The sequence below is a fragment of the Dreissena polymorpha genome, chromosome 13 (genome assembly GCF_020536995.1).
Source record: "Dreissena polymorpha isolate Duluth1 chromosome 13, UMN_Dpol_1.0, whole genome shotgun sequence".
NCBI classification, from domain to species: domain Eukaryota; kingdom Metazoa; phylum Mollusca; class Bivalvia; order Myida; family Dreissenidae; genus Dreissena; species Dreissena polymorpha.
The window spans coordinates 29,895,390-29,920,529 of NC_068367.1; the positions used below are offsets into that span (position 1 = coordinate 29,895,390).

A 25,140-nucleotide genomic window follows, 5' to 3' on the forward strand; every position below is an offset into this window, starting at 1 on the left:
TGGTAGAAGCAACCACGTGTTTTTGCCGACAGCAGATGTACGGTAATTAATTAGTTTGTGTCCTGTATGCCTGTGAAAATTTGCAAATTACAAACTAGAGTTTTCTGAAATAGACAGCGAAATGTATGTGGTTAGTAGCATAGTGCTAAGTTACATCGATGCTCTGTTGAATTGTTAACCTCATTTAGAAGTTCTTAAATATATTGTTTTAATTTATTTATTTGTATACTGAACAAAAGGCGGTATACACCTGACGTTTTGCAAAATCTAACTAGTTATGTTATTAACGACGCACCGGATATAAGTTTATAATAAAGTAACTGCAACTATTAAAATTAGATGTTAGTTCATACAAATATCTATGTAATGGTATGATAACATTTAATGCTGTATATGCATAATTCAGTGCAAATTGATTGTAATGTTGCGTTGCCGTTGGCATTAATACTTGAAGCCAGGATTCCAAAATATAATAATTGCTGTAACAACTTGAAGTTAATTCTTTCGGAATTAAAAAAGAGGTCCACTCATTTAAATTGTTACTGATAATTACTACTTTGTTATTCTTTTATTATATTATTTTTTATAATCATTTTCAGTTCTACATGTCAATCATCTGAAGCAGATTTTAAATGATGACTCCAATTTTAATGAATCCAATTATAATATCGAAGTCAGTATAAATATAATGGTTAGTTTTGTATACTATTATTCCGCTGTTAATGTTGTTTTCATTAACAGAGTATTTTGGTATTTTATTATCTGATATTTGCTAACGAACCAGGCCGTCTGTTAAAAGGCCAAGATGTGTAACATTTCTCGTTTTATTGATGCGATATGAGCGAAGACCCCGCCCCTGGTGCTTAACTTCAAATACCAACACTTCCCCAGGGGGGTCGGGCGGTATCTCCCAAATGTTAGCTGAAATAGAAACCCATCATTTCTGGCATTGCAGTCACCATAACCGCTTCGTTGATGAATACGTTCTCTTTCTCGATGGAGACGCGGCGTCGGCAGACCCAGAAATGCTGCCACTGAATGCGATACTGTTAAATGCAGTTTCGTGTAAATGCATTTCGCTTGTTTTTTAAATTATATGTTTTGCAAACATATCGATAAGCATTTTATGAGACATACATTCAGGTCTGAACATTACAGAAAGTATTGAAACAAGCCGAACACACGGTTGTTGTGATAGCAAAACAGGAACGACGTTCAAGTGTATTATTGTCGTAGTCTGGTGTCGTTCGTTGATCCCCCCCCCCCCCTCCCCTCCACCATACATGCCCCGCAGTACGTGAAAGGCATTGTCCAGTTGAGTATATTGTTTTCGTCGATGTTTGCTTTAAATTAATGCTCTAACAGGAGTACTCAAACGTCCCATGCTTGCATTTCAATGGAAAATTTACTAAAAACCACTCGCATAACTTTGAAACGCGATGACAGAGTCGAAGAGACGGGTTCTTTTAGTAATTTGCTTTTAATTTGATTAGTCGGAGAAGCTTTTATGTTTAGCCTCGCACCTCTGCCAGTGTGTTATTCCAGTAATGGATGGTTTGCGGGCGTGTTACACCAACCGTCTGGTGCTTTAGAGCCTCGCAAAGCACGTGGCCGATAGCGATTAAAGCATTCGTGAAAAATCACATGAACTGGTTAAGTCACAAAACTACCATTCTTTGACAATATTGATATTTGTTTTTAAGTTGAATTTGTTCATATGATATTACATGAAAGATAAAAAATAGCGTCACACATGTTTGAACAGTAACGTAATTGTTTTTAATGCTTTATCGTTATGGACAAAGAAAAAACCCGGAAACTTCACAATACAATCTTTAAAATTTAGATTAATTTAAATTATGATATAATATATATCTCAACGCGAATTTTAAGCTTTTATATTTATATTGATGGTGTCAACATTTAAATAAATTAATGATAAACGTGAACAGTGAATATGAAATGTCTTGTTGGTGGTGATTGTGTCACTATTTGTCCAGTTTGTACCTACGTTGTCATTTTCGAATACGATTAAAGCGGCCTTTTCACCGATTTTGGCATGTATTGAAATTTGTCATTAAATGATTGATATTGATAAATGTAAACATTGGATCTAGAAAGCTCCAGTAAAAAAAGAATAACATTTAAAAAGGAAAAAGTAACCCTCAACTAGGTTCGAACCACTGACCCCTGGAGTCCTGGAGTAAAAGTTTACCACTTCGAACACTCGGCTATCCATGCTCATGTATGAGGGATGTATTTTATACTTTATATAAGCAATTTTCGTACTTTCACAAAATATAACGGCAAAAACAGAACTCTCCAAATTATTTAATCGTTTCGCGTTGCAACGCTTTATAATTTTCAGGTTATAAATTGTCAAAAAAAATGATATTTTAGAGCATGGTTAGTAATGTCCAGTATTGCTATTTCCTCACAAATATCATAACTAAACCGAAACTTTGCGAATCTGAAACAACTTTTCTTATTTTGTCAACTTACCAAAATGTGAAAAGGCCCCTTTAAAGCATGTGTAAAATGTTGCCGTGTCCGATACAAAAAACGTTACAAAATACAAAAAAAGTATCTAGTTCAGTTATGCAGTTTAGAATGTAATAATGATTAACCCATTTATGCCTAGTGGACTCTCCCATCCTTCTAAATTGGATCAATTTATTTCCAAAATTAGGGATGTCTAGTATATTTATTTCTATATTTAGTATATTTTTTACAGAAATTCCTTTAAGCAAACAGCGCAGAACCTGATAAGATGCCGCATCGTGCGTCATCTTATCTGGTTCTACGCTGTTTGCCAAGGCCTTTTATCTAGACGCAAGGCATAAATGAGTTTAACTATATGAGACACTCGTTTTTGTTGTTGCTTTCTTAAACTACATTTTGTGTTCGTTAATAAATAATTAATGTATAAAAAATGACTTAAAAACAATGTGTCTTTTTTATTCGATGATTTTCTTTCTCACTTTAATCTAACTGTTTTGGCTAATGATTAAGCTGCATGTATTAAACGAATTATTGTGTACAAGCATCTCTTTCATTATTTTAAAAATTTGTCAATGAATGAAATATTAGTTAAAAACATAACGCTAATATGGCGTCATCCTTTTTACAGACTGTATTCGGAATAGACAAACAAAAACGAAATAGTATCTAGTTGCATATATTTTAATTTAATATAACAAATGGAAAATATTTATTAAAACAGTCAACAAAGTATAATATGATATTACTAACATATACGCACTGATTTATTTGATTATGCGGCTTCACAGTTCAAATAGAACAGTGGATTGTGAAATCATAAAGATTAAGCCTGAAGATATATTAATTCAAATATTTCTTTGCATTGAAAATCAGGTAAGCTGTATACACTTTGATTTAGGATTTTAACGAATCAAAATGTTAACAAACGCTTGTTAAATTTGAAGCTTATATAACAGAAACGAAGGACGTTATGCCTTAAACAGTGCACAAATGTTGAAATGAATTTTAAAAATTAACCCATTTATGCCTGGCGTCTAGAAAAAAGGCTTTGGCAAACAGCGTAGACCCAGATGTGACGCCGCATGATGCGGCGTCTCATCAGAGTCTGCGCTGTTTGCTTAAAGGAATTTCTGTGAGAAATGGTCTAAATATAGAAATAAATAAACTAGACATCCCTAATTTTGGAAATAAATTGATCCTATTTAGAAGGATGGGAGAGTCCACTTGGCATAAATGGGTTAAAAACAAACAATGCTTAGCTAGTATTTTAGTACTTTAGTATAAAACGTAGGGTGTCTGATTTCAAGAAGCGTTTGCATTATGGTTGCAGTAACGAATGTTATAATAACAATCTTTCAAACGTGACTGTAATTTGGGGCATGAACATTCAGGACAATTATTTACAAATGACGTACGATTGTTTTGTAAGCATGAACAATAAATATGAATATTGTATAACAATAAATAAAGTACTTAGTAATATTACAAAAGGAATGTCCGCTGACGGAATGATCAGTGAAAATATTGGTCCGTTTGCGATATAATGTGAAACATAAATAGGTAAATATGAAACAAAAAATTAACAGATACGAAATTAAAAACAAAATCGTAATAAATGGATAAATAAGTATTATATTTGTATATTCTAAAGAAATAATATAAATATAATGAAATAATTTAAATATATAACTTGTTTTAAAACACAATACAATGCAAAAGTGATTTTAATTTTGATGAAAATGAACTATGATTTCAAGAAATCATGATATGGACGACCTCATATTTACACTCCAGTCGCACAGTGAAAGGTCCGTTATTATGACTAGGGATGTATATGTAAACATTCTACAGAGAGCTGCGGTTGCAAACCACTAATATCCTGGTTGCAAACAACTAATTTCACTTCATTGCACAGTGAATTGCACACTTGAGACAAATAAATATATTATGAATAATGGAATATGAAATATATACACAAGTTTAAACTATGTATAATAATAAATCTCACTTTTTTGTTCCCATTAGTTAGCGACTAGTTTTCACTTTCAGACAACCGGAATCAAAATTCCCGAATGTGTGACCTGTTTTTAGTTTAATAGAAATCATGAAAATCGAACACTCAATGTCCCGTTACAGCTGAAAATTTCATACGTTTTTGCTTCTGCCTTTGATTGCAAAACCACACTCTCACAACATTTTTTTTCAAGTCAAGTTTTTCTGCGATTTGAGCAATTTTTTCACCAGACGGTCTGGGCTGCACCGCAAAATACGCCTCCAGAGATCGCTTCTCCGGCGCTGCGATTGAGGTTCGTTTCCGCTTTTTATCCGCGCCGGATATGAGTCCATTTTGCTCAGCCTCCAGTTTATCACGGGCCGCTTTCTCCGCTTCTTCGAGCCACGTTTGCAGTATCGGCTTCAGCGCAATCATATTATTGTGACTCAGAGTCAGTGACTCGAACCTGCAGATCGTACTCTGGCTCAGACACCCGACTCCCGGAAGTTTAAGATTCGCCAGAGCGGAACCAACATCCGCCTGCGTGACTCCGAGCTTAATGCGGCGCTGTTTGAATCTCTCGGCGAACGCTTCCAGTTCCCTGGGGTCGCACTCGGTGTCGTGCATAGGGTGGTGGACCTGGTGGAGGGGCGGCATGTTGTGTGGGTGGGGCATGGGCGCCTGGTGAGAATACATTGGCGAATACATCTGGTGGTGATTGTGGTGCGAGCTCACGGGCACCATGTTATGGTGGTCAGGCATACCCGGAAGCGGCATACCGTGGTTGGAACTCAGCTGGTCAAGCATGGAGTCATGCGGCCCAAACGACGGCGGCCCCATGCCCATCTGCTGACGAGAGGGTCCCGACTGGTGCATGCCCATGTCACCGCCCGGATGTCCATACATGCCCTCATGCTTCATGTGCTGAGGAGACTTGGACATATCCGCAAGCGCCTCCGCCCGCGCAAGAAGTCCATCCTCGAAGCCGCCGAAAAAGTTACCCTGGAAATAGAGGAATGCACTGTGTTATTCTACTGTGTTATTAATATGTGTTGACTTGGTGATGGTATTGAAAGTAAAAAAATAAGCATCTGAACAAATATCATGACAATCATAATTATCATAAGTTAAAATGAATTGTACTGTTGTGTTGATGATGGTATAAAAACAAAATTAATAATAATAATAATAATAATAATAATAATAATAATAATAATAATAATAATAATGTCGTTGTTGTTGTTAATACTATATTCCAATCATTTACAAAAGTATAAAAACTAGCAACAGTAATGTGCAACATATACTACATCAGTTTATATCACGCATGGAAAACTAAAAAGAATAGCATTTTTAATTTCACAAGAACAACCTATTTTGAATATAATCATAATCTTTAGACAAATCTTCACACATTTATGACAAAACAGCATTACATACTGAACAAACAGTAAAACGGATATATTTTTATAATCAATAATGAAATAAATACCTCTAAAAACATGTTTATATTCGAATCAGTTAATGCTTAGTTGACAGAAGCATCCACTGTGCACAAATGCAGCGAATTGCAAATTGTGCAGGTTTTTATAAATTGAAAGTGATCATATGCACAATATGTTAACACCTTATTATCACAGATGTGGTGTATAATGTAATTAACGCCTCGTGAAATAGCGTAAATAAATTGTACAAAGTTGCAAGCAATTAAAACAGCTACAAACGTTGTGAGAACCATATTTGATCGATTAAATATCGATTTTTACATATTTCGCTCGACCTAGAGACAATATTGCATTTACACCTGGCCTTCTGTGTTAATGAGTCGCAAGAGAACGTAATCACGCGCAAGAGACAAACATGAATGAATTAAAATCTACATCATCAATATGATTGCTCTTGGCCAGTTGTACCAAATTATTGATTTCTAATTAATACATTATTTTTGGCGATTTAGACAACCGTGTACCATTATATACAATTAAAATAGCTGTATTAGTAGATTAAATTATATTGTATTCATTCAGTGAGTTATTACAATGTATTTTTGTTAATTTCTACCATTACTTTATTTTCATAATTATTGTCATCCATGTCACCACACTTGTGTATTTTTGCATTTGGCTTAGAAGCAATTGTAATGCTTAAAAGCTAATAAATGTTGTTGTTGTAGTTGTTATATACCAAGTAATTAAATCTTAAAAAATAAATTAACAAAATATATAAACATTATTATTATTATTATTATTATTATTGTTGTTGTTGTTGTTGTTGTTGTTGTTGTTGTTATTATTATTATTATTGTTGTTATTATTATTATCATTATTATTATTATTATTATTATAATAATTATTATTATTATTATTATTATTATTATTATTGTTATTATTATTATCATTATTATTATTATTATTATTATTATTATTATTATTATTATTATTATTATTATTATTATTATTATTATTATTATTATGTGTAACATGCCAGGAAGTCATACTCGAGAATTAATCTCATTTATTACAAAAAAAGATTTCCAAGTGATAGCAAATCCAATTGACACGGGAAAAGGTGTCACAATATCGAACACTTGTTTCCCAATTTCTTCTTTAGAACACTTTGTGGTTCGCGTTTGCCCAAACATTCTACCAAATGTTAGAAAGCCCAATTGACAGTTACTGTATTTGCGTAATATGTGCAAAAAGTTCTCGTTGTAAATTCTGCGTTCAGTTTATTCTCTGTGATTGTTTATACCAATTATATAATAATTAAATTTATTTAACAAAAATGAATTGGCCTTTTCGAACTTAAAGAATCTTCCAATTTAATGTTCACATTCTGTCAATTAAATTAAAACGATACATTTCATTAAAATACACTTATACGGTAGAGACAAGGCATAATCAAAACAATAATTAATCTGTATTTAATATTTGATTTTAAAAATTTAATTCTTAATAAATAAAGCACTTCGACATCATTATTATAAACATTATCCGCAATATAAACCTTAGTAACATTTTAGGTTAAAGACATGTTCATTATTTTCAACTTAAATTGAAACATGAAATCTAAATAGATTTCTTCATTATTTAAAGTCAAACAACATCAAGTTGTTTTCTATTGAAGACAATTAAAGAACTATACCCGCGATATATGATTTCAAATTTAATAAGTCCAACAAACTCCATTTTCAACTATGAACATATCCCTTCAAAGTCTAACACTCAATAACTTATCTCTACGAACAGAAAGCGAACAATGAATCTGATTCTGGTAGTGAGAAAGATAAAACGAAACTTCATAAAATATGAAACGAGGCAAATAACGACACAGCCGGTCCGGAATAACTAATAAAGGTGATTAAAAACCGCGAGCCCGATATGTTTTCATTTATTCATGATTTCGTTGTAGGAGACAAAATAGTCTGCGGAAATTTTCGCTGGGAGCAAAACCGGTAGTTCACTGACAGAGTGCTACGTACCGAGGCGGAAGTCATGCAGCGCATCCGTTCTGGCGGCCGGTAGGGCGGCGAGTAGCGGCCGGAAATGTGATGTCCCGGATTGAGCGGCCCGTGCATCCCCATCCCGAATCCCTGTTTCATAACTTCCATATTCTGATTGTGAACACTTCCCTGGAAGACGGAACTTGCAGCGTCACCCCTTCCGTCGTGCTCCAAGTAACAACTTTAAAAATTTCCAACTTCTTCAAAAATTCCTGAATCTATCCAATACGCTGTGAATACTTAATAAGGAGATTATCAAAAAGAGACGAGTATCGCTTTCCGATCGTGGGTCTCGATGGGAACTGGCACCTGTATATGGACTCAATACCACGTGGTCTGCAATTCATCTCCAATAAATGGAAAACCAGCACGGCTCAGCGTCCAATCAGCGTCGAGCAATCCCTGGGCTTCTGTGTGCGAACTTTAATCATTGTTTACTAGAATTTTAACTTTCAAAGCGACAAGAAAGAAACCAATACGTCGGCGCCTTTGAAAAAACGATATTGATATAAATTTGTCTTTAATAGTTTAATTGCAGAGAGCGTTGTGGTGTTTCGACAGATGGGCGATGTGTTCCATATGTTGTTAAAACACCCCGATGTCTTCTTTAACACATCTTTCCGAGTGCCAGTTGTGTGCCGTATCGGTCCCTTTATGTTTCCCTAACAGGGTAATTGCCCTGGGTCAATTACACCTTGCAGTCACCTGTGGTAGCTGTCTTTTTATCGACACGAGTTTTATGTTGTCACCTAATTAAATTGTCATTTGCAACAGTCTGAGTTAGCTCTAGACTTAACGACACGTTTGTAAATTGACTATTGTGTACTGTTTCTATTGTAGCTTTTATTATTTTTCATTGTTTTCAATAAATATTTCTTCGAAGTTTTTTTACATAGTGTTTTTTCTTTAACCTTCTTATTAGACATACAGAAAAGACCTGACCCAATTGTCGTGTGCGTTTAATGAGAAAAAATATAGTTTAATTAAATAACACTTTGTAATAAACTATTTCAATAATGTGTATTTTCATGCTTTGAAGATTTATGGTTTTCTTCTTATATTTTTACTAATAATTGCATTGTTTATTTTTAGGACATTTGGGTTTTATTTTCATCTTAAAGTTACTTTAATTAGGGTTATATCACATTTATAAAAATATTTTAAAAGTTATATTATGATATTAAACATCTGTGTTTATACATATTTGTAATGATAAATTTTTTTTGTCAATATTCAAAGGAAAAATGCTATTCGGTTTCAATAATATTATTCCAAACTGGGTTTTCCCGACATTCTGCCCTTTCAGTAGACGATTTCGTATGAATATTTAATTATGAAAACATTATGAATATTTTAGCGCGTGGTTTTGTGTGTAACCTACATTCAGGAAATAGTATTTGTGAATGAAAAACGAAAGGAATAGTAAGGGAAGGTTTGTGATAAATGATTCAGTTAATAACAAAGCGAAATACAAATTGCTTTGGTTTTATAGTCCTTACTTACGCAAAACATGTATTTTTATTGATTAAATGTAAACAATTGTTTATAACTTTAAAGAAGGATTAAAAGTAAAAACAAATAGAGACTTTTTAGCAAATTTCACTAAACAGATTTCAAGATTTATGGAGATTTGCACATGCATGTTGCGATGTATTTCGCCTTTTCTAAAAAAAATTTGCCTTAAAATAGTTGGATAACCCTGAATGATTTCCTTATGTATAGTATCCTATATGAAGTTCAAAGTTTCTATTCCACTTAATAAGTGAATAACATTGTAAAATAGTGTAAAATGCAGCATATTCAAACTTTTATCGTCTACAAAAAGGATGGCATATATATTGATTTTAGATCTCGTACATAATTCTATAACCCAAAGACGAACATTTGCATGTTGCTTTTCAAAAAAGGAGGTAACAGTAGTAAAGAAGATATCACCATAAAAATGGAAATAATTCAATTAGACACCAAATTTAATTGTCAATTACGTAGCGCCAAAGAGGAACATAATTGTTGTTTGTTCTGACAATAGTAGATATTTCAACGCATTTCATTTAGCATGACTTAAATCAACTGTTGACGGCGTTAAATCATTGATGACAATTAACTATCATCACAATCTATTGTATTTGAAGAAATAAAATCGGAGAATCTAATTGTAAAATTGGTAAAAGATTCCCGACTGACATATACTAGATCACCATCGTTAAAATATGGCGTGATTATTTCAAATTTATGTTGGGCGCCATTGTTTGCAGCTGAAATGCTATTAGCACACAGTTTCATTGTACGAAATGTCAAATGTTCCGATTTAGTGTTAGAGAGTCCCTAAGGGGTTGTTCCCCGTCCTTTTTACAACTCTTTACGAAGATGCATATCTGGAAGGGCCGCAGGCCACTAAATTCACGAGCCGGTCACCGCCAAAATGACTACAATGGCACATTGATTGCGCAAAATCACCTGCCCTATAATGGTATGTGATGACGATAAGAAATCGCATGTTTTGTTTCTATATAAATTTGTGTTACAAATAACTTTGCTATTTTATAAATAATTGCGATCACGTTGATGTAAATATACATGTCTGCAATTAATAAAATGTGATTACACATACGTGATCAATTGTTTGCGATGGCATTGCTTTCAGATTATGAGGCGATTACTTGGTCTTTACAATTCCAGCATATGCCATTCGGATTGAAGAATTTGTTTGCAATCACAGTGTACCGTATATTTTTATTATTAAAATATCATTATCGGAAAATATTATATAGTGTTTTTAAGACTTTTAGTTTTTTTATTGGCTGTGTTGTAAGATCATTTGAGTCGCGTTCTGAGAACACTGGGCATAATGCTTGTGCGTTAAATGTCGTCCCAGATTAGCCTGTGCAGTCCGCATAGGCTAATCAGGGACGACACTTTCCGCCTTTATTGGATTTTTGCTAAGAAGAGACTTCATTTAAACGAAAAATGTCACAAAAGCGGAAAGTGTCGTCCCTGATAAGCTGGGACGACACTTTACGCACATGCAGTATGCCCAGTTTTCTCAGAACAAGACTCATTTAATTTAAAAAATATCTCATATACTTGATTTTTTTCTTCATATACAATACGACAGCAATGTAAATTCTTGTGGATAAATATATATACTCTGTAAACTGTCCAACTTGGCATTACTATTGTATTATATTTTGTATATTATATGCTTTAAGGGGAAATGTTTTATATCTAAAACCATGTTAGTTTAAAGTTCTTACTTTAATTTAGCGTTTAACGTATTATTACAATAACGAAGACGTGGTTAACAAAATTCTAAGCTTTAATCTACATGTGTATTATAACTTGCTCATAGTATGGCGGGCGATATGATAATGAATTCAGAAACATATGTATTCATTCCTATTTCGTTTATTTACAGATCCAATCAATAGAGACGTCGCAAAGAAAACATTATTAAACAAGTATCTCAAGAACTGTTTACGGATAACTGTAACACGGGCGTAAATTAATTGATCGAATTAAGTTATAAGCAAACAAGCAAACAGTAGCGTCCTCAACTAGCTCTTGTATAGAAAAAAGCAAATATTTAAGTTAACGGTCGCTAAAGAGCGCGGATCGTATGTCAAAGATTGGCAGCAGCGATTAAATAAATATTACCATTCAAATTACTACAATAACGAGCTGTCTTATGACGAGTGAGGTTTAACTGGATGGGATTAGGTGGAGGGGTGTTTTTCTTCGATAGGTTCCACGGATACTTAAACTTATTTCAGATGATTACGAAGGCAAAAGGGATGCGGTCGTAACGCAATAGAAAGGGGCGCGTTTGAAATACTACTTGAAAAACCGTCTACATACAAAGCCCTTTTAACGTTTGGTTTTCGATTTGATAAGGAAGGGGTATAAATTTAAAATTTAAGTAACACAAATCGGTGGATACTTAAATATGATATATTTGCATGGATTATGAAGCGAGCAAAATTATTATAACAATGCCTGGTCATAATTATAAAAATTAAACATTACTTATTGGTTAATGTAGAAGACAAACAATGTTCAAGCACGTGATTTTTAAGGATAATTTAAAGTTTTTAGCCGTTTAAATTATGCAAATAATGCAGATCCTCATGATATAAAATGTCATAAATGCATTGAGCCCAGTTTTGCCAGAACGCGGCTAAAATGAGTACAGTAAGATGTAATTCGAAGAAATATGTTGCATATACTTCTAGAATACATTTCAATAAGTTCGAATCGTTACGAAAATAATAATTTAATAACGGCGAATGGCTGAGTTGTGCATCTTAAAATCGTTATATTGAATGCCACTTCCTTTAAGTGTTAATCTAAATAACTGTTTACATCTTCGTCTATTAAAGTGACATTCTGATTCGCTTGAGTCCATAAAACCCGTGTCGCGTGTTAGCTAATCAACTGACAAGACTGACTCGTCCTTCACCATAGGTGTCACGGAATGAATAATTTATCAAGTATATAACAGAGTAAGACATCGTGTAAAGTGCATGCGCTTTCATGACCACGGCCTTCTTATTTGACGATATGAGTCGCTTCTGATAAAACTGGGCATAATGCATGTGCGTAAAGTGACGTCCCAGATTAGCATGTGCAATCCGCACAGACTTATCAGGGACGACACGTTGCGCCTTAATTAGATTTTTGCTAAGAAGAGACTTCATTTAAACGAAAAATGTCATAAAAGCGGAAAGTGTCGTCCCAGATTAGCCTGTGCAGTCCGCACAGGCTAATCTGGGCCGACACTTTACGCATATGCATAAAGCTCAATTTTCTCAGAACACGACACATATAAACTTCGAAATACACACTTTATAATCAGTTATTCAGATTAATTAAAACAACCAAGTATACAACGTGGTAATTGAACGTAAAAAAGTATCTATTCATCTTTTCAAAGTATTCACAATGTGTTCAAGTTATATAGATGTTCTTCTATTCGACGAACCTTTCATCTTAAGAACTACATCGCCAGAATTTGCGGAATTACTTCAAACGTCTCCCGGCTAATTCTTGAGACAACGTATTCGTTTCAATTAATGCCACTTCATATTTTCTCTTTAATTTGCCTCGCAAAGCGGGGTCCACAGATTAGGAAAAGTCGCCGTTTTAGACCGACCAGTCCAAGAAAATATTATCCACACCCCGCGGATATTTTTGGCGGCTTAAATACAGGGTTCTTGTCATAGTATGCGAGACGATTTGTGCTGCAAAATTATCAAAACATTTGTGCATATCAGTCATATCATAGACCGGTTTAACATAGCGTTTTTCGAATATGCTGCACGATAAATAAACATATTAACATAAACATACACATAAATTAAACTGCGACTGCTTGACTCATATCTTAGTTTCATATGCGAACATAGAATAAATCTTGAGCACGCCAATAATTTTCTTCACACACACAAACTTTTACACCAATTTACGGTAATTCTTTTAGTAAAATCTGTATACCATGGGCCTGAATTATATACCATAGCGGTACTTCTAAATTATTATTACCGTTGTATCACATTGACAACAGCTGATCGACAGAAAAGCAAAAAATTAAGACTCTTCAGGACAAAAAGCGAAAAGACCATTGACAGCGTATCGAAATCAAATTTGAGTTTAACTGACAGTGGTTATCTTTAACACCGGGGTCAACATTCTAATCAGTGTTCTACAAGTAAATTTTATTTATTAAGAGCATTATTTAGTTTCAATTAATTATGGGAACCCTTACTTAATGCCCGAAGATGAAAATTAAAAATAATTAGCTTTTCTTAATTGAAACAAAGGACAATGAATACAGTGCAGTAATTGTTAAGAGTAACTGAAAAACGCATGCAAATATTACCAGTCTGTATTGCTTAATCTCTAAACAAGGATGTATGGGTTTAACATTAGACATATTTAACACTGAAGTCTGTTTTAGGCTATACATGATTGGAAATATATATATATGTGCAGAAACTGTCAAATATGAAAAGGGTGTTTCTAATGATGATCGGGTATTTCCGTCAGAAGCGAAAAATGCCGAAGGGGATATACCGATTCCCAGATGTGCGTATACACGGACTGTTAAACACGGGAACCAAACAGCTGGAAAACGCTGCCAAACAGTACAAACAATCACTGATTTCAATTACAATAGCTTCTCCCGTCGTAAAATATGTTTAATGTCTGCTGCAATATGATTTTGTTGGTTTTATTAGTAGAATTTGATACACTCCGGTGATATTGCGACCGGTTAATCGATTATAGTTAGACCTAAAAACACTGCTCGGTCAAGCGTCATATTTTAATCGCATCGTACAAATTTTGTTATTGAGTCATTTGTGTGTTGTTGGTTACATTGGAACAGTTGGATGATGCGAACTCAAGTTAAAAAAATTCTGACGTGAATTTTGTCTGATTCTAGCATGTGGTTTTGGCAAAGACTGTATGGTGTGCTTGTATGTTTGTAGTTAGTGTTTTCTTTTGATTACGAATTTTAATAGTGGAAAGGTTATATATGCGCAGCGTTCCGAGAACACGGGGCTTAACGCACATGCATAAAATGAAAAGTGGAGTTCGTACAGGCCTACCGCCTGAACTAGCTTTTCGCTAAAAAGAGACCTTCTTTACACGAAGAATAACCCGAAAAGCGGAAATTATGGTCCCCGATAATCCTGTAAAAGCCGCACAGGGGCGAAACTTTACGCACATGCAATACGCCCGTTTTTTTCAGAGCGAGGTTAATATGTTTTGTGTTTTATTTAAGACATATAGAGGGCCATTGTTATCAACATCGCTGTTGAGGCAGCAGCAGACGGAATGTTATTTGTAGACGAATATAATCCACCAGTTTTTTTCTGTTTAAATAGTGAATTGCTTAAAATTATAAAATATTTCTAATTTCATAACCGGATTGTTTAAGTTTAAGTTTAAAATATAAAATTTTGACATAAACATTAGTATAAGTAGCATAAGAACAAGTATATAGAATAAGTTAAACTATGAGCATTTATATTTAATCAGAATAATTACCGGTATCAATCTCAGTACTATCTAGGACAGACGCAGCATCAGTAGCGGTTGCCTTAACAGCAACAATACAAGTGTTTAGAACATTGGCATTATCATAGCCATTGGAATAACATCGACTTGGGCCGTGCTCTGTAAAAAAGGGGTTTAATGCATGTGGGTAAAGTGTCGTCCCATATTAGCCTGTGCATTCCGCACAGGCTAATCAGGGACGACACTTTCCGCTTTTATGATATATTTCGTTTAAAGAAAGTCTCTTCTTCGCAAAAAATTTGGCGGAAAGTGTCGTCCCTGTGCAGTCCGCACAGGCTAATCTTGGACGGTATTTAACGCACATGCAGTAAACTCCCTTTTCACAGAGCACGGCTCATTTTAATCTGTCAAATCTCACATTCGCATTAGGCCACTATGATCGTTTTCGCAAAACGATCCATTTGAGAATTCGGGGAGGCCAGAAAAGCCCCAACATCGAGCGAACGTTAACAAATCTTGATGGCCTGTTTTATACGGTTTTAATGGCGGGTCGACATCCATAATCCCCTGTCATCTGGCCATTAGAAACATTATCAAACCGACATTACACTGTCGTCTGCTGTGGCAGATGAAATTTACCCTCACTTTTATTAGATCACCACTCGAGTCAATTCTACCGGAAGGTGTAGTGCAGCCTACGACGCGTGCTAATGTATTGAGGCACGTGCGAAAAGCGTGCTGAAGAAAACAAAATGAATGTGACGTCGGGAGGTGGTGAGCCCGCACGGGCTATTAGAGTTCCAACGTGAGCGGAAGAACATACTTGTAACGGGAAATCATCTATTGTCTAATGGCACCGTGTAATTGATATTTATTAGTTTGAAATGACCTTTAATAGTTGAGCCGCGTCTTTCGAAAATGATTCGTATGCCACATGCGGCCAACATAGTTGCAGACCAGCTTGTGCATAAGCGTAGCCTGGTCAAGTGCTGCGGTCTCCGCTGATATAACCACGAACCTGGCCGCATATGTCATTAGACCAATTTCCGCATGACGTGTGTAAAATTTGGTTACCCAGTATTGCCACCAGCTTTTTGAACTATGTAGAAAAAGGTAACGGTTTGTTGCGTTTATATGACTTTAAAAACAAATAATATTAGTGACATAATTTGCATGTGCATTATAATGTTATAGCTTCAAGATTCTATAAACTTTACCTAAATGTATCACCGTTCATAACCGTATTTGTTAGTTTAATGCTTGCATAATTAAGTTCGTTCTTTTAATACCAATACGTGAAGCGATTTGTCCATATTCTTGAAAACAAAGTACAGAAGTGTTAACGAAATATTTGCCGTGGCAAGTGAAAACAATATATGATTAATGGTATCACACGGTGCAAAATTAAATTTAGCACTCTTTTAAGCTAATAGTTCACATAAACCTGACATAGGCCTCACATTCGCAGTTTTGCGTATATCAAAGTTCTTCAGAAGATATTGCAGATGGCATCGGTGAACTGAAAACATATGCTAGTTGGTGACATTAACTCTCCATTCGCCGTATCCCGGGGGACTCGGGCGCTTCTATCTTTCTCATCAGTGATGTTTGTCGCATCCGTCATTTATTTGTGGCCAAATGTTATTGCAGAAGATCCCAAAGGGCTCTCAACACCACTAAAATTGATCAAATTAATCCATTTTCGTGCGCCATCATCCATTACAAAGAAAACTCAACCGCCCCAGAATGCATTGCGCATCCATGTTTATTCTGCGGCTCACGAATAACAGCGAACAATTCGGCCAGATACAAATGTCCTCTACTGTTTGCGATTCTCTTATTAATTGTAAACGGTACATATTATTTTATGCATACACTTAAATTGAAAACAACTCGTCAGAATCTCGTGCACCAAGTGACCATGCCATTTGCACTTGTTGACATTATCCCGCACGGGTTGTCGTTCTTGAAAGTTATATTCAAGAACGAACAGCTTTCTAATGTTTGTATCATACTTTATTAAGACAAACGTTTATAAATTCACGTTTCAGAAATATATATGCGGAAATTTAATAAATACATACCGCACAAAAAGGAACTTAATTTTATTAAAGTATTATAAACAAGTGTGAATAAAATGAACCTATGAGGAAAAAAACGGTCTTAATGCATATGCGTAAATAATCGCCAAGTACTCTGATCAGAGACGCACGACACTTTGCGATTCAATCGCATTTTTTGTTGAAAGACAGTCTCTTCTTAGCCAAATACAGTATTGGCGGAAAGCGACGTCTTTGATTAACCGGTGTAGACTGCAGAGACTGATCGGGAAAGACACTTTACGCACATGAGTTAAGCCCCATTTTCTCAAAGCGAGGCTACTTTGACATTTTTCTTTTTTATTCTTTTTTTTTTACCAACAGACAAGACAATGGGGTAAAATAAGTTTCCTGAAGAGCCACTGTGCACGTGCGCAATCGCCCCGGGTCATCCTGAAGAAACACCCTTCAGCCCTTTAAGGGAACCGCCATTCAGACTCGAGTTTCAGTTAATTTGTTTACCCACTACCAGCTTCTTTAACAGCCAATTTCCACTATCATAGCTAAATTAGTTAATTTGGCTTCCCAGTGATATTTCTGTATTGGCCGATATTGATTATCGCACGGCGTATCCCGCTGCTAAATGACTGGCTGAAGGAAATTATTTTGTTAAAGAATCTTGTAAGATAATTGCTAGTGTCTTAAAATTAGAGGAAGGGGGGTAAAAAATCTCGGAACAATGTACCGCCATTGTTGAAAGGCTTGAGAGAGGATGATTTGAAAATTATGAAGAATTATCCACGAGTAGGTGTGAATCGATTCGCCATATTTCAAAATTAGTCACGATGCTTGAATGATAGCTCGTTTATTGTTCTCTGTGATTTTATTTCAGTTTGCTGGTTCCAATGTTTTAATCAAATCTGATCTCGATTATTACCGACATTGATGGAGATGATAGAGAAAACAAGAAATGCATGTTTAATACCTAGCGATGTTTAACTCTGATACAGGCATACATTTATTAGACGGCAATGATAGTTTTTTTTATTTTGAAAACAGGTTCATTTATGTCTACAAAATAAAGGTTAACATCATTTTTGAATGTTGTTATAAGGCAATTTTTCATGTGACAAAGTGGCAGATGTAAGTGTGTGTCTTAATAAGAATTTTTTTTTATTATTTGACATCATATATTTTCTGTTACGGAATGAACATGTGTATTTACTGTGCCACTCGTCCATTCATCAACAATAGTTATTGTATGAAAACAAACATCATCATCGCTGACATGTTACATATTAAAATTTGATTGAATGCATTATGAAATAATAGTATTATATTGCTTGTTTAATAGGAAGCACCGTTTATTAATATTAATGTTGGCGAAATGTAATAACGATGTGTTTGGAGTCGTTCGGTAAATTAAGGCCTAACGAAGAATATTTACAACATCTAATTGAAGATCAGGTATGTCCGAAGACGAGGATATATAATTTATATTTTAATATTTAAAACATCTCGAGTGTACATAAGTAAATTTTTTACATAACATACAGTTTAAAAGCTTTCATATGCTATGGTGCCTGTATTTAATGTATTAATGACACATTTTACCATCCTTGTTTATTCCAAGTTGATATTTTGCAGACCAAGCACAAACGTATGTAGGAATAAAAGTATAACACAACAATGATGTTTGATACATCGATGTCTAATAGCAGGTCAGTGTCGATATTTTCAACTGAATCGATAAAACCGAACAGGTAACGTAACTCTTTGTATACCTTAGCGACAATACTAAGATGAGTCGCTCCCCTTTGTACGAAACAACATCCTATAACTATCGATAACAACATCGGACACCCTACCTTGCTGGGCCATATTGGGTACTGGTCATGCTCCTGAAGTGGACCCAGGTCTCGAACCCCGCCGAGCGACGACAGAGACTGAAACGAACAAGGGCTAACTATGTTTATCCGTGGTTTTGATCGGACCTAGAAGCCTACATTTTGATGCAAGCGAATCGCAATTTACAAAAGTTATTTCAGGCTTGGATTTGCACCATAATCGCTGGGATGAGCAGTCGGTGTTCTAGGTTTTGCGCGGACCAGGCTGTCCGGCTACAAGGGGGAGGGGGGCATAGAGGAGATTGGTGCAGTGGTTTCCTTACAAGGCGACACAGGCTCGCTTTTAACATCATGTTAAGCTATCAAGTCAGCACACAATAGTACCAAAATGTACAAAACATATTGCATGAACAAGCTTATTAGCAGGAAATCTCAGATCGATTCCATATTCATCTCTTTGTTTTGCTTCGCTCTGGGTAAACCTGTTCATCATGCATGTGCGTGAAGTGTCGTCCCAGATTAGCTTGTGTATTCTGCACAGGCTTATCTGGTAAGACATTTTCCGTCTACACTGGATTTTCGTTTGAAAGAGACTTCATTCACAAGAAATAATCAAAAGAAGCGGACCTAGCGACCTGCACAGGCTTATCTGGGACGATACATGCATTTACGCCAGTTTTCCCAGTACGTGGCGCATATGAAATGGAACACACTCGGAGCCTCAAATAAACGTTTATACCTTTTGTGTTAAACATACCGCGTTTCATATTTAAGAGACTTGTTTTCTAATTGTCATGCATTTTTCATGTCATTAAATGTATTTGCCAAGAAAGCTCTTCTTTTTCAACCCATTTATGCCCAGTGGACTCTCCCATCCTTCTAAATTGGATCAATTTATTTCCAAAATTAGGGATGTCAAGTATATTTATTTCTATATTTAGAATATTTTATAAAGAAATTTCTGTAAGCAAACAGCGCAGACCCAGATGAGACGCCGCATTATGTGGCGTCTAATCTGGGTCTACGCTGTTTGCAATGTCCTTTTTTGTCAGGACGCTAGACATGAATGGGTCAATTACTTGATAAAATACATATTCATTTATAAAGATAAATAACAAAATCACCGATTTGATTCCGGGACCTTTATGGGCTTATTCTAACGCGTTGCCACGTAGGTTTTCAAGAATAATATTGTGTTTTAAACGCTGTTTTTGTAATACACGTTTTTCTTCACATCGATGGAAAGCGTACCAATCGTTTAAAAGTTGTATCGATTTCTTTTTCATCTTTGATGGTTATACATAAACGAAACGACATTGTAAGTATTTCCTGTATGACAAGTGTTATTTCGCTTGTTTGAATAAAATGTTTGTTTTTTAATAATTGACATTGTTTAATTGTCTTTTTGCAAATCTGTTAACTTATACACTATTTAGTTTGTACATTATTAATTGTTGCTTGAACAATATGAAAATTATAGCACTGCATTTTTACTTTAAAATAAAAAAATGTGTTTTCAAATAGTATAGCAGAAAAGTACTAGACGCTGTGTTTATCATCTGTGATTGATTAGATTCAGATATGGTGACATTACCGAAAACCACGAATGTCTCACTTCTCTTTCAGACACTGATAAACATCCATAAGCCTGTCCCAGTACGTAACTGTCATAAATTAAGTCGCGTTTTTTGGAAAACTGGGCTTAATCATGGACGACACTTTCCGCATCTACTGGGCTTAATCAGGGACGACACTTTCCGCATCTACTGGGCTTAATCAGGGACGACACTTTCCGCATCTACTGGAATTTTGTTTAGAAGAGTCTTCGTTTTGACCACGAATTCCATATATACGAAAAAAAGTCGTACAGCACAGTCTAATCTTGGCCGATACTAAACGCACATGCATTAAGCCCAGTTTTCCCAGATCGCTTCTCAATCACCTGTAACATGCTGGCTTAATAACAGTTAAATGCACCAAGCAATAGCTCCTTAAAGGGAACATGTGCGCGGCGCGTGTTAAACTGTTTAGACAGTTCATCGTAGCGTCGCTCGCCTTTGTGATGCTCTATTAAGGGGCCATTAAGGGTCGCGATAGGGATCAGCATCATTTAATTGACATTTAAGGATAACGGTTTACAACTAGAGTTTGTCAATAGCATCGAAATGAACAACATTGATGCAAAACGATAGAGACAACATACAAGCTAATATAAGTTTTTAATAATTGATTAATACATCGAAATAGAAGGGGAAAAAAAGAGGATGAAAAACAAAACCACAACAACAATGACAACAACAAAACGATAGAGACGAAGACTCCGAAAAAGTTAAAGATAAGATGACAGTGTTCACAGACTAAGTTCGAACTTTCGCATAAACCATTTAAGTTATTAAAATATAATGTTTTTGTAGCGCTATGTGGTATGTATGTTGTTTTTGCGTCAAATCGTGGTGACAACGCAGATATCTTTTCTTTTCAGGATAAGCAAAATGCAGTATTTTGTACAGATGTCGGAATGGACGTCTGACAACATGTCTAAGACCTTTAAATCCGGATGTGCTAGGTTTGAACCCAAGTGCAACTTAGTTGTTCTTCAAAATTTGTACAAGCGTTATTATCCTTGTTTCGACAATAAAATCTACTATGTGAATATATTAATGGCGATGATAAAAACCTGTGACCTATTCCCTTTAACATTGCGATATTCGAACCCGATGAGAAGAAAGTGCACAAACCAAGATGAGAATGCATTTTACATATGAGTTTTGTTCTGTTAAGATTACCATCGTATTCAATCTCATATTTTTAATATGATGTAACAAATATAAAAACTGCTGTCAAAAAAGAGCGTTATGAAAATTTTCAATCCAATATTTAATCATGATTGCAAATATGAATTGTATTTATCGGTAAAACCGGGACAACCGCACACGATACTCGCAATAACATTGTTATCACACACAAACATGCGCACCAACATTCTATCAGTCACACGCTAGTGGTTGGCGAACTTTTCTTGAGTATCGTTAATAATACAATTACCATCACATATGAATAAATAATAGCCCGAATGCTTGCGGATGAACTCGGCGCGTGCGTCCTTTGATGCAACCTGTCGTCTCCCACGAATGAACACAACGTAGGTCTCGCGTGCTCTTCTTGAGACACGAGAATTTACGATAGTTCATCACTTTTGAACCACAAGAAAGAAAATACTATTGTCGAAATAAGACTTATTACGGATTTTATTCGCTAATTTGATGTAATTGTAGTGTCATGTTATTTTATTGCCATTTAATTCACACCAAATACCCTATTTTCCTACGATTGCAAAAACGTAAAATCACCTACAGATCACATCAACTGGCAGTTAATGAATTTTTGGTGTGTTTTTTGTCCAGTTTGTTAAACGGTTGAGTAGCAATTGTGGGTATATTTTTGCTAGGATATTATTTAAGGTTTTACCCCTATAGTTTTTTGTTTCATTTGATTTCCCGCCCTTATATATAGGGACGATGTATCCGAAGCCCCAGTCTTCCGGGTATTCGGCATGGTTGAAAAGTTTGTTGTATATAGCTAGGTGGTGTGGTCCTAATACATTAAACGATGATTTAATTAGTTCTGAAGATATATTATCAGGCCCACAAGACTTGTTATTTTTTTGATGGAAGACGGCTGCCTTGAGTTCATGCAATGTGAAATCTTTATCTAAATCAATATTTGTTCGGGTTGTTCGCCTTATAAGTTTTTAAAGTGCGTATAAAAGTCTACTACTGTTATACTGTCATCCTTGTTTGGAGCTTGTTTATAGCATTTTTTAAGGATTTCCAGAAATGTTTTGGATCTGATTTTGCTATGTCTTCAAGTTTTTTTCCTCCTGATTTTTTGTATTTTGCTTTAGATTTCTTTCGTATTTTGTTGTACTTTGTTCTCATATTTATAAAGTGTGTTTTGTTTTCATCTGTTTTTAATTTATTGAATATGTTTCGTGCGCGTTTGAATTCTTTTTTAGCTGTGTTGCAGTTATAATCAAACCATTTCTGGGAATCTGCTTTATTTCGAAATTTTTTGTCGTGGTTAATATTTTTTTTCTCCAAAAGTTGTTACTGCATTGTCATAAATATAGCTAGTTAAATGTTTTATTTCACAATTAATGTTTTCCTTGTTTTCATTTAACAAATTGATATTCTCTTTCAATGAGTCTTGAATTTTTTCAACAAAACTTGAGTAAAAAAACAAGCTTAGTTTCCTCTTTGTATTCACCGGTTGTAATATGTCTAGTTTTGGTGTTACATTTTAAAGAAAAGTAAACACCAGAGAAGTTTTGGCAATTGAGTATTTATATTCGTTTATATTATAAACATAGTTTGCATTTATAATAAGAAAATCTGCTATACTCAAGCCTCTATTTGAGACGAAAGTAAATTGATTGTCCTGCTCTTTGTTGAGACGACCATTAACGATAATATTATTAGTAGCTCTGCATATATTTATTAGCCTTTTACCGTTGCAATCAATGGTATGCAAATATTTATTCAAACGAGCGTTTGAAAATTTTTAATCGCAAGAACGGTAACAAGAAATTACAAATTGATCAATAGTATATATCTACAATTTAAACAACGAGAAACATATGTGTCTTGTTCTGAGAAAACTGGACTTAATTCATGTGCGTATAGTGCCGTCCCAGATTAGCCTGTGCAGTCCGCACAGGCTAATCAGGGACGACACTTTCCGCCTATACTTGATTTTCGATAAGGAGGGACTTCCTTGAAGCTAAAAATACCATTAAAGCGGAAAGTGTCGTCACTGATTAGCCTGTGCGGACTGGGCAGGCTAATCTGGGACGACACTTTACGCACATGCATTAAGCCTTATTTCTCAGAACAAGACACATATAATTAATATTAAAGGGATGAGTAGTAAGTCTTGATAATTTTGCATCTATTTTTGAAATTACTCTATTTAATTTCAATATTACTTACAATATTTAAACAAGATTATTTAAAAAAAACGCGCATTGAGGATTATGCATTTTTATTTCTTATAAAATATATAATATCTTTAAATGTGAGAAACATACACACATGCGATATTTTGAACTGCAATCCATTTATTAAAAGTATATATACTCTACATAGCAATGTCTTTTAATTATTGGCATTATTATATTAAGCGGAAATAATTTTAAAAAACGTTCTTTGTTAGATAACTTTCAGTTTCATACGTATATTTTCCTTGATAGGTCTACTTATCTACACTTATGTCCGACGGTCGGAGGTGTCCATTAAACAAATGTAAAAGTATATTATACTATGGTGCTCAAGAATAAAAATAAAATGTTTTGCCAGTCAAATAAGACAAAACAGACTCAAAAAAGCAACCTGCAATTTAAAGAACATTGTCTTTATCGCTAGTATTACTGTGTATTTGTTGTTGAAGTTGTTTGTGTTTTCTCATCGAGATTGATAATAATGCAAAGCATCGTGTGTTATATCAACATACGTAAAAATCCTACGTATAAAAGTGATACTATATACCCTTCACTGCAAGCGGATATAAATACAATTGTAAAATTAACTTTCACCTTAAATACACAAGTAATGCGGCATCAGTGGTTTTATATTTCAAACGTAACTTGGTTTAATATACGTGAGCAATATTTATTCGGTTGCATTAATAAATGAGCCTCTCTCTGGGAAAACGGGGCTTAATGCAAGTGCGTAAAGTGTCATTCCTGGTTAGCCTATGCCAGACCAGAACACATCTTTATCATGTTTCACAGGTCACATAATACAATGCCCCTAGACTCGATTTTCGCTTAGAAAGAACTAACCTTAAACGTAAAATTCCATGAAAGCGTTAAGTGTTGTCCATGATTAGGACTGCACATTCTAATCTGGGACGACACTTAACGCAAATGCATTAAGCCCGTTTCCCGGAGCGAGACGCTCTTTTCTCAAATGAGACGCCTTTTGAGAAAACGGGGCTTCATGCATGTGCGTAAAGTGTCATCCCAGATTAGTCTGTGCAGTCCTTACAGGCTAATCAGGGACGACACTTTCCGCTTTATGGTATTTTTCGTTTAAAGGAAGTCTATTCTACACGAAAATCCAGTTAAGGCGTAAAGTGTCGTCCCTGATTAGCCTGTGCAGGCTAATCTGTAACGACACTGTGCGCACATGCATTAAGCCCAGTTTTGTCAGAACGCGACCCATTAATGAAAGTAGGATGAAG

At 35.0% G+C, this 25,140-nt stretch overlaps 1 protein-coding gene across 1 annotated transcript; it reads right to left on the reverse strand.

Annotated features, from left to right (window-relative positions):
* Positions 1-4,621: 4,621 nt before the first annotated feature.
* Positions 4,622-8,078, reverse strand: LOC127854464 (POU domain, class 4, transcription factor 3-like). The gene is made up of 2 exons (XM_052389509.1): positions 7,977-8,078; positions 4,622-5,497 (listed from the first exon to the last, which is right to left on the reverse strand). Exons 1-2 carry the CDS (start codon positions 8,076-8,078, stop codon positions 4,622-4,624), a joined length of 978 nt encoding a protein of 325 aa, XP_052245469.1.
* Positions 8,079-25,140: the final 17,062 nt, after the last annotated feature.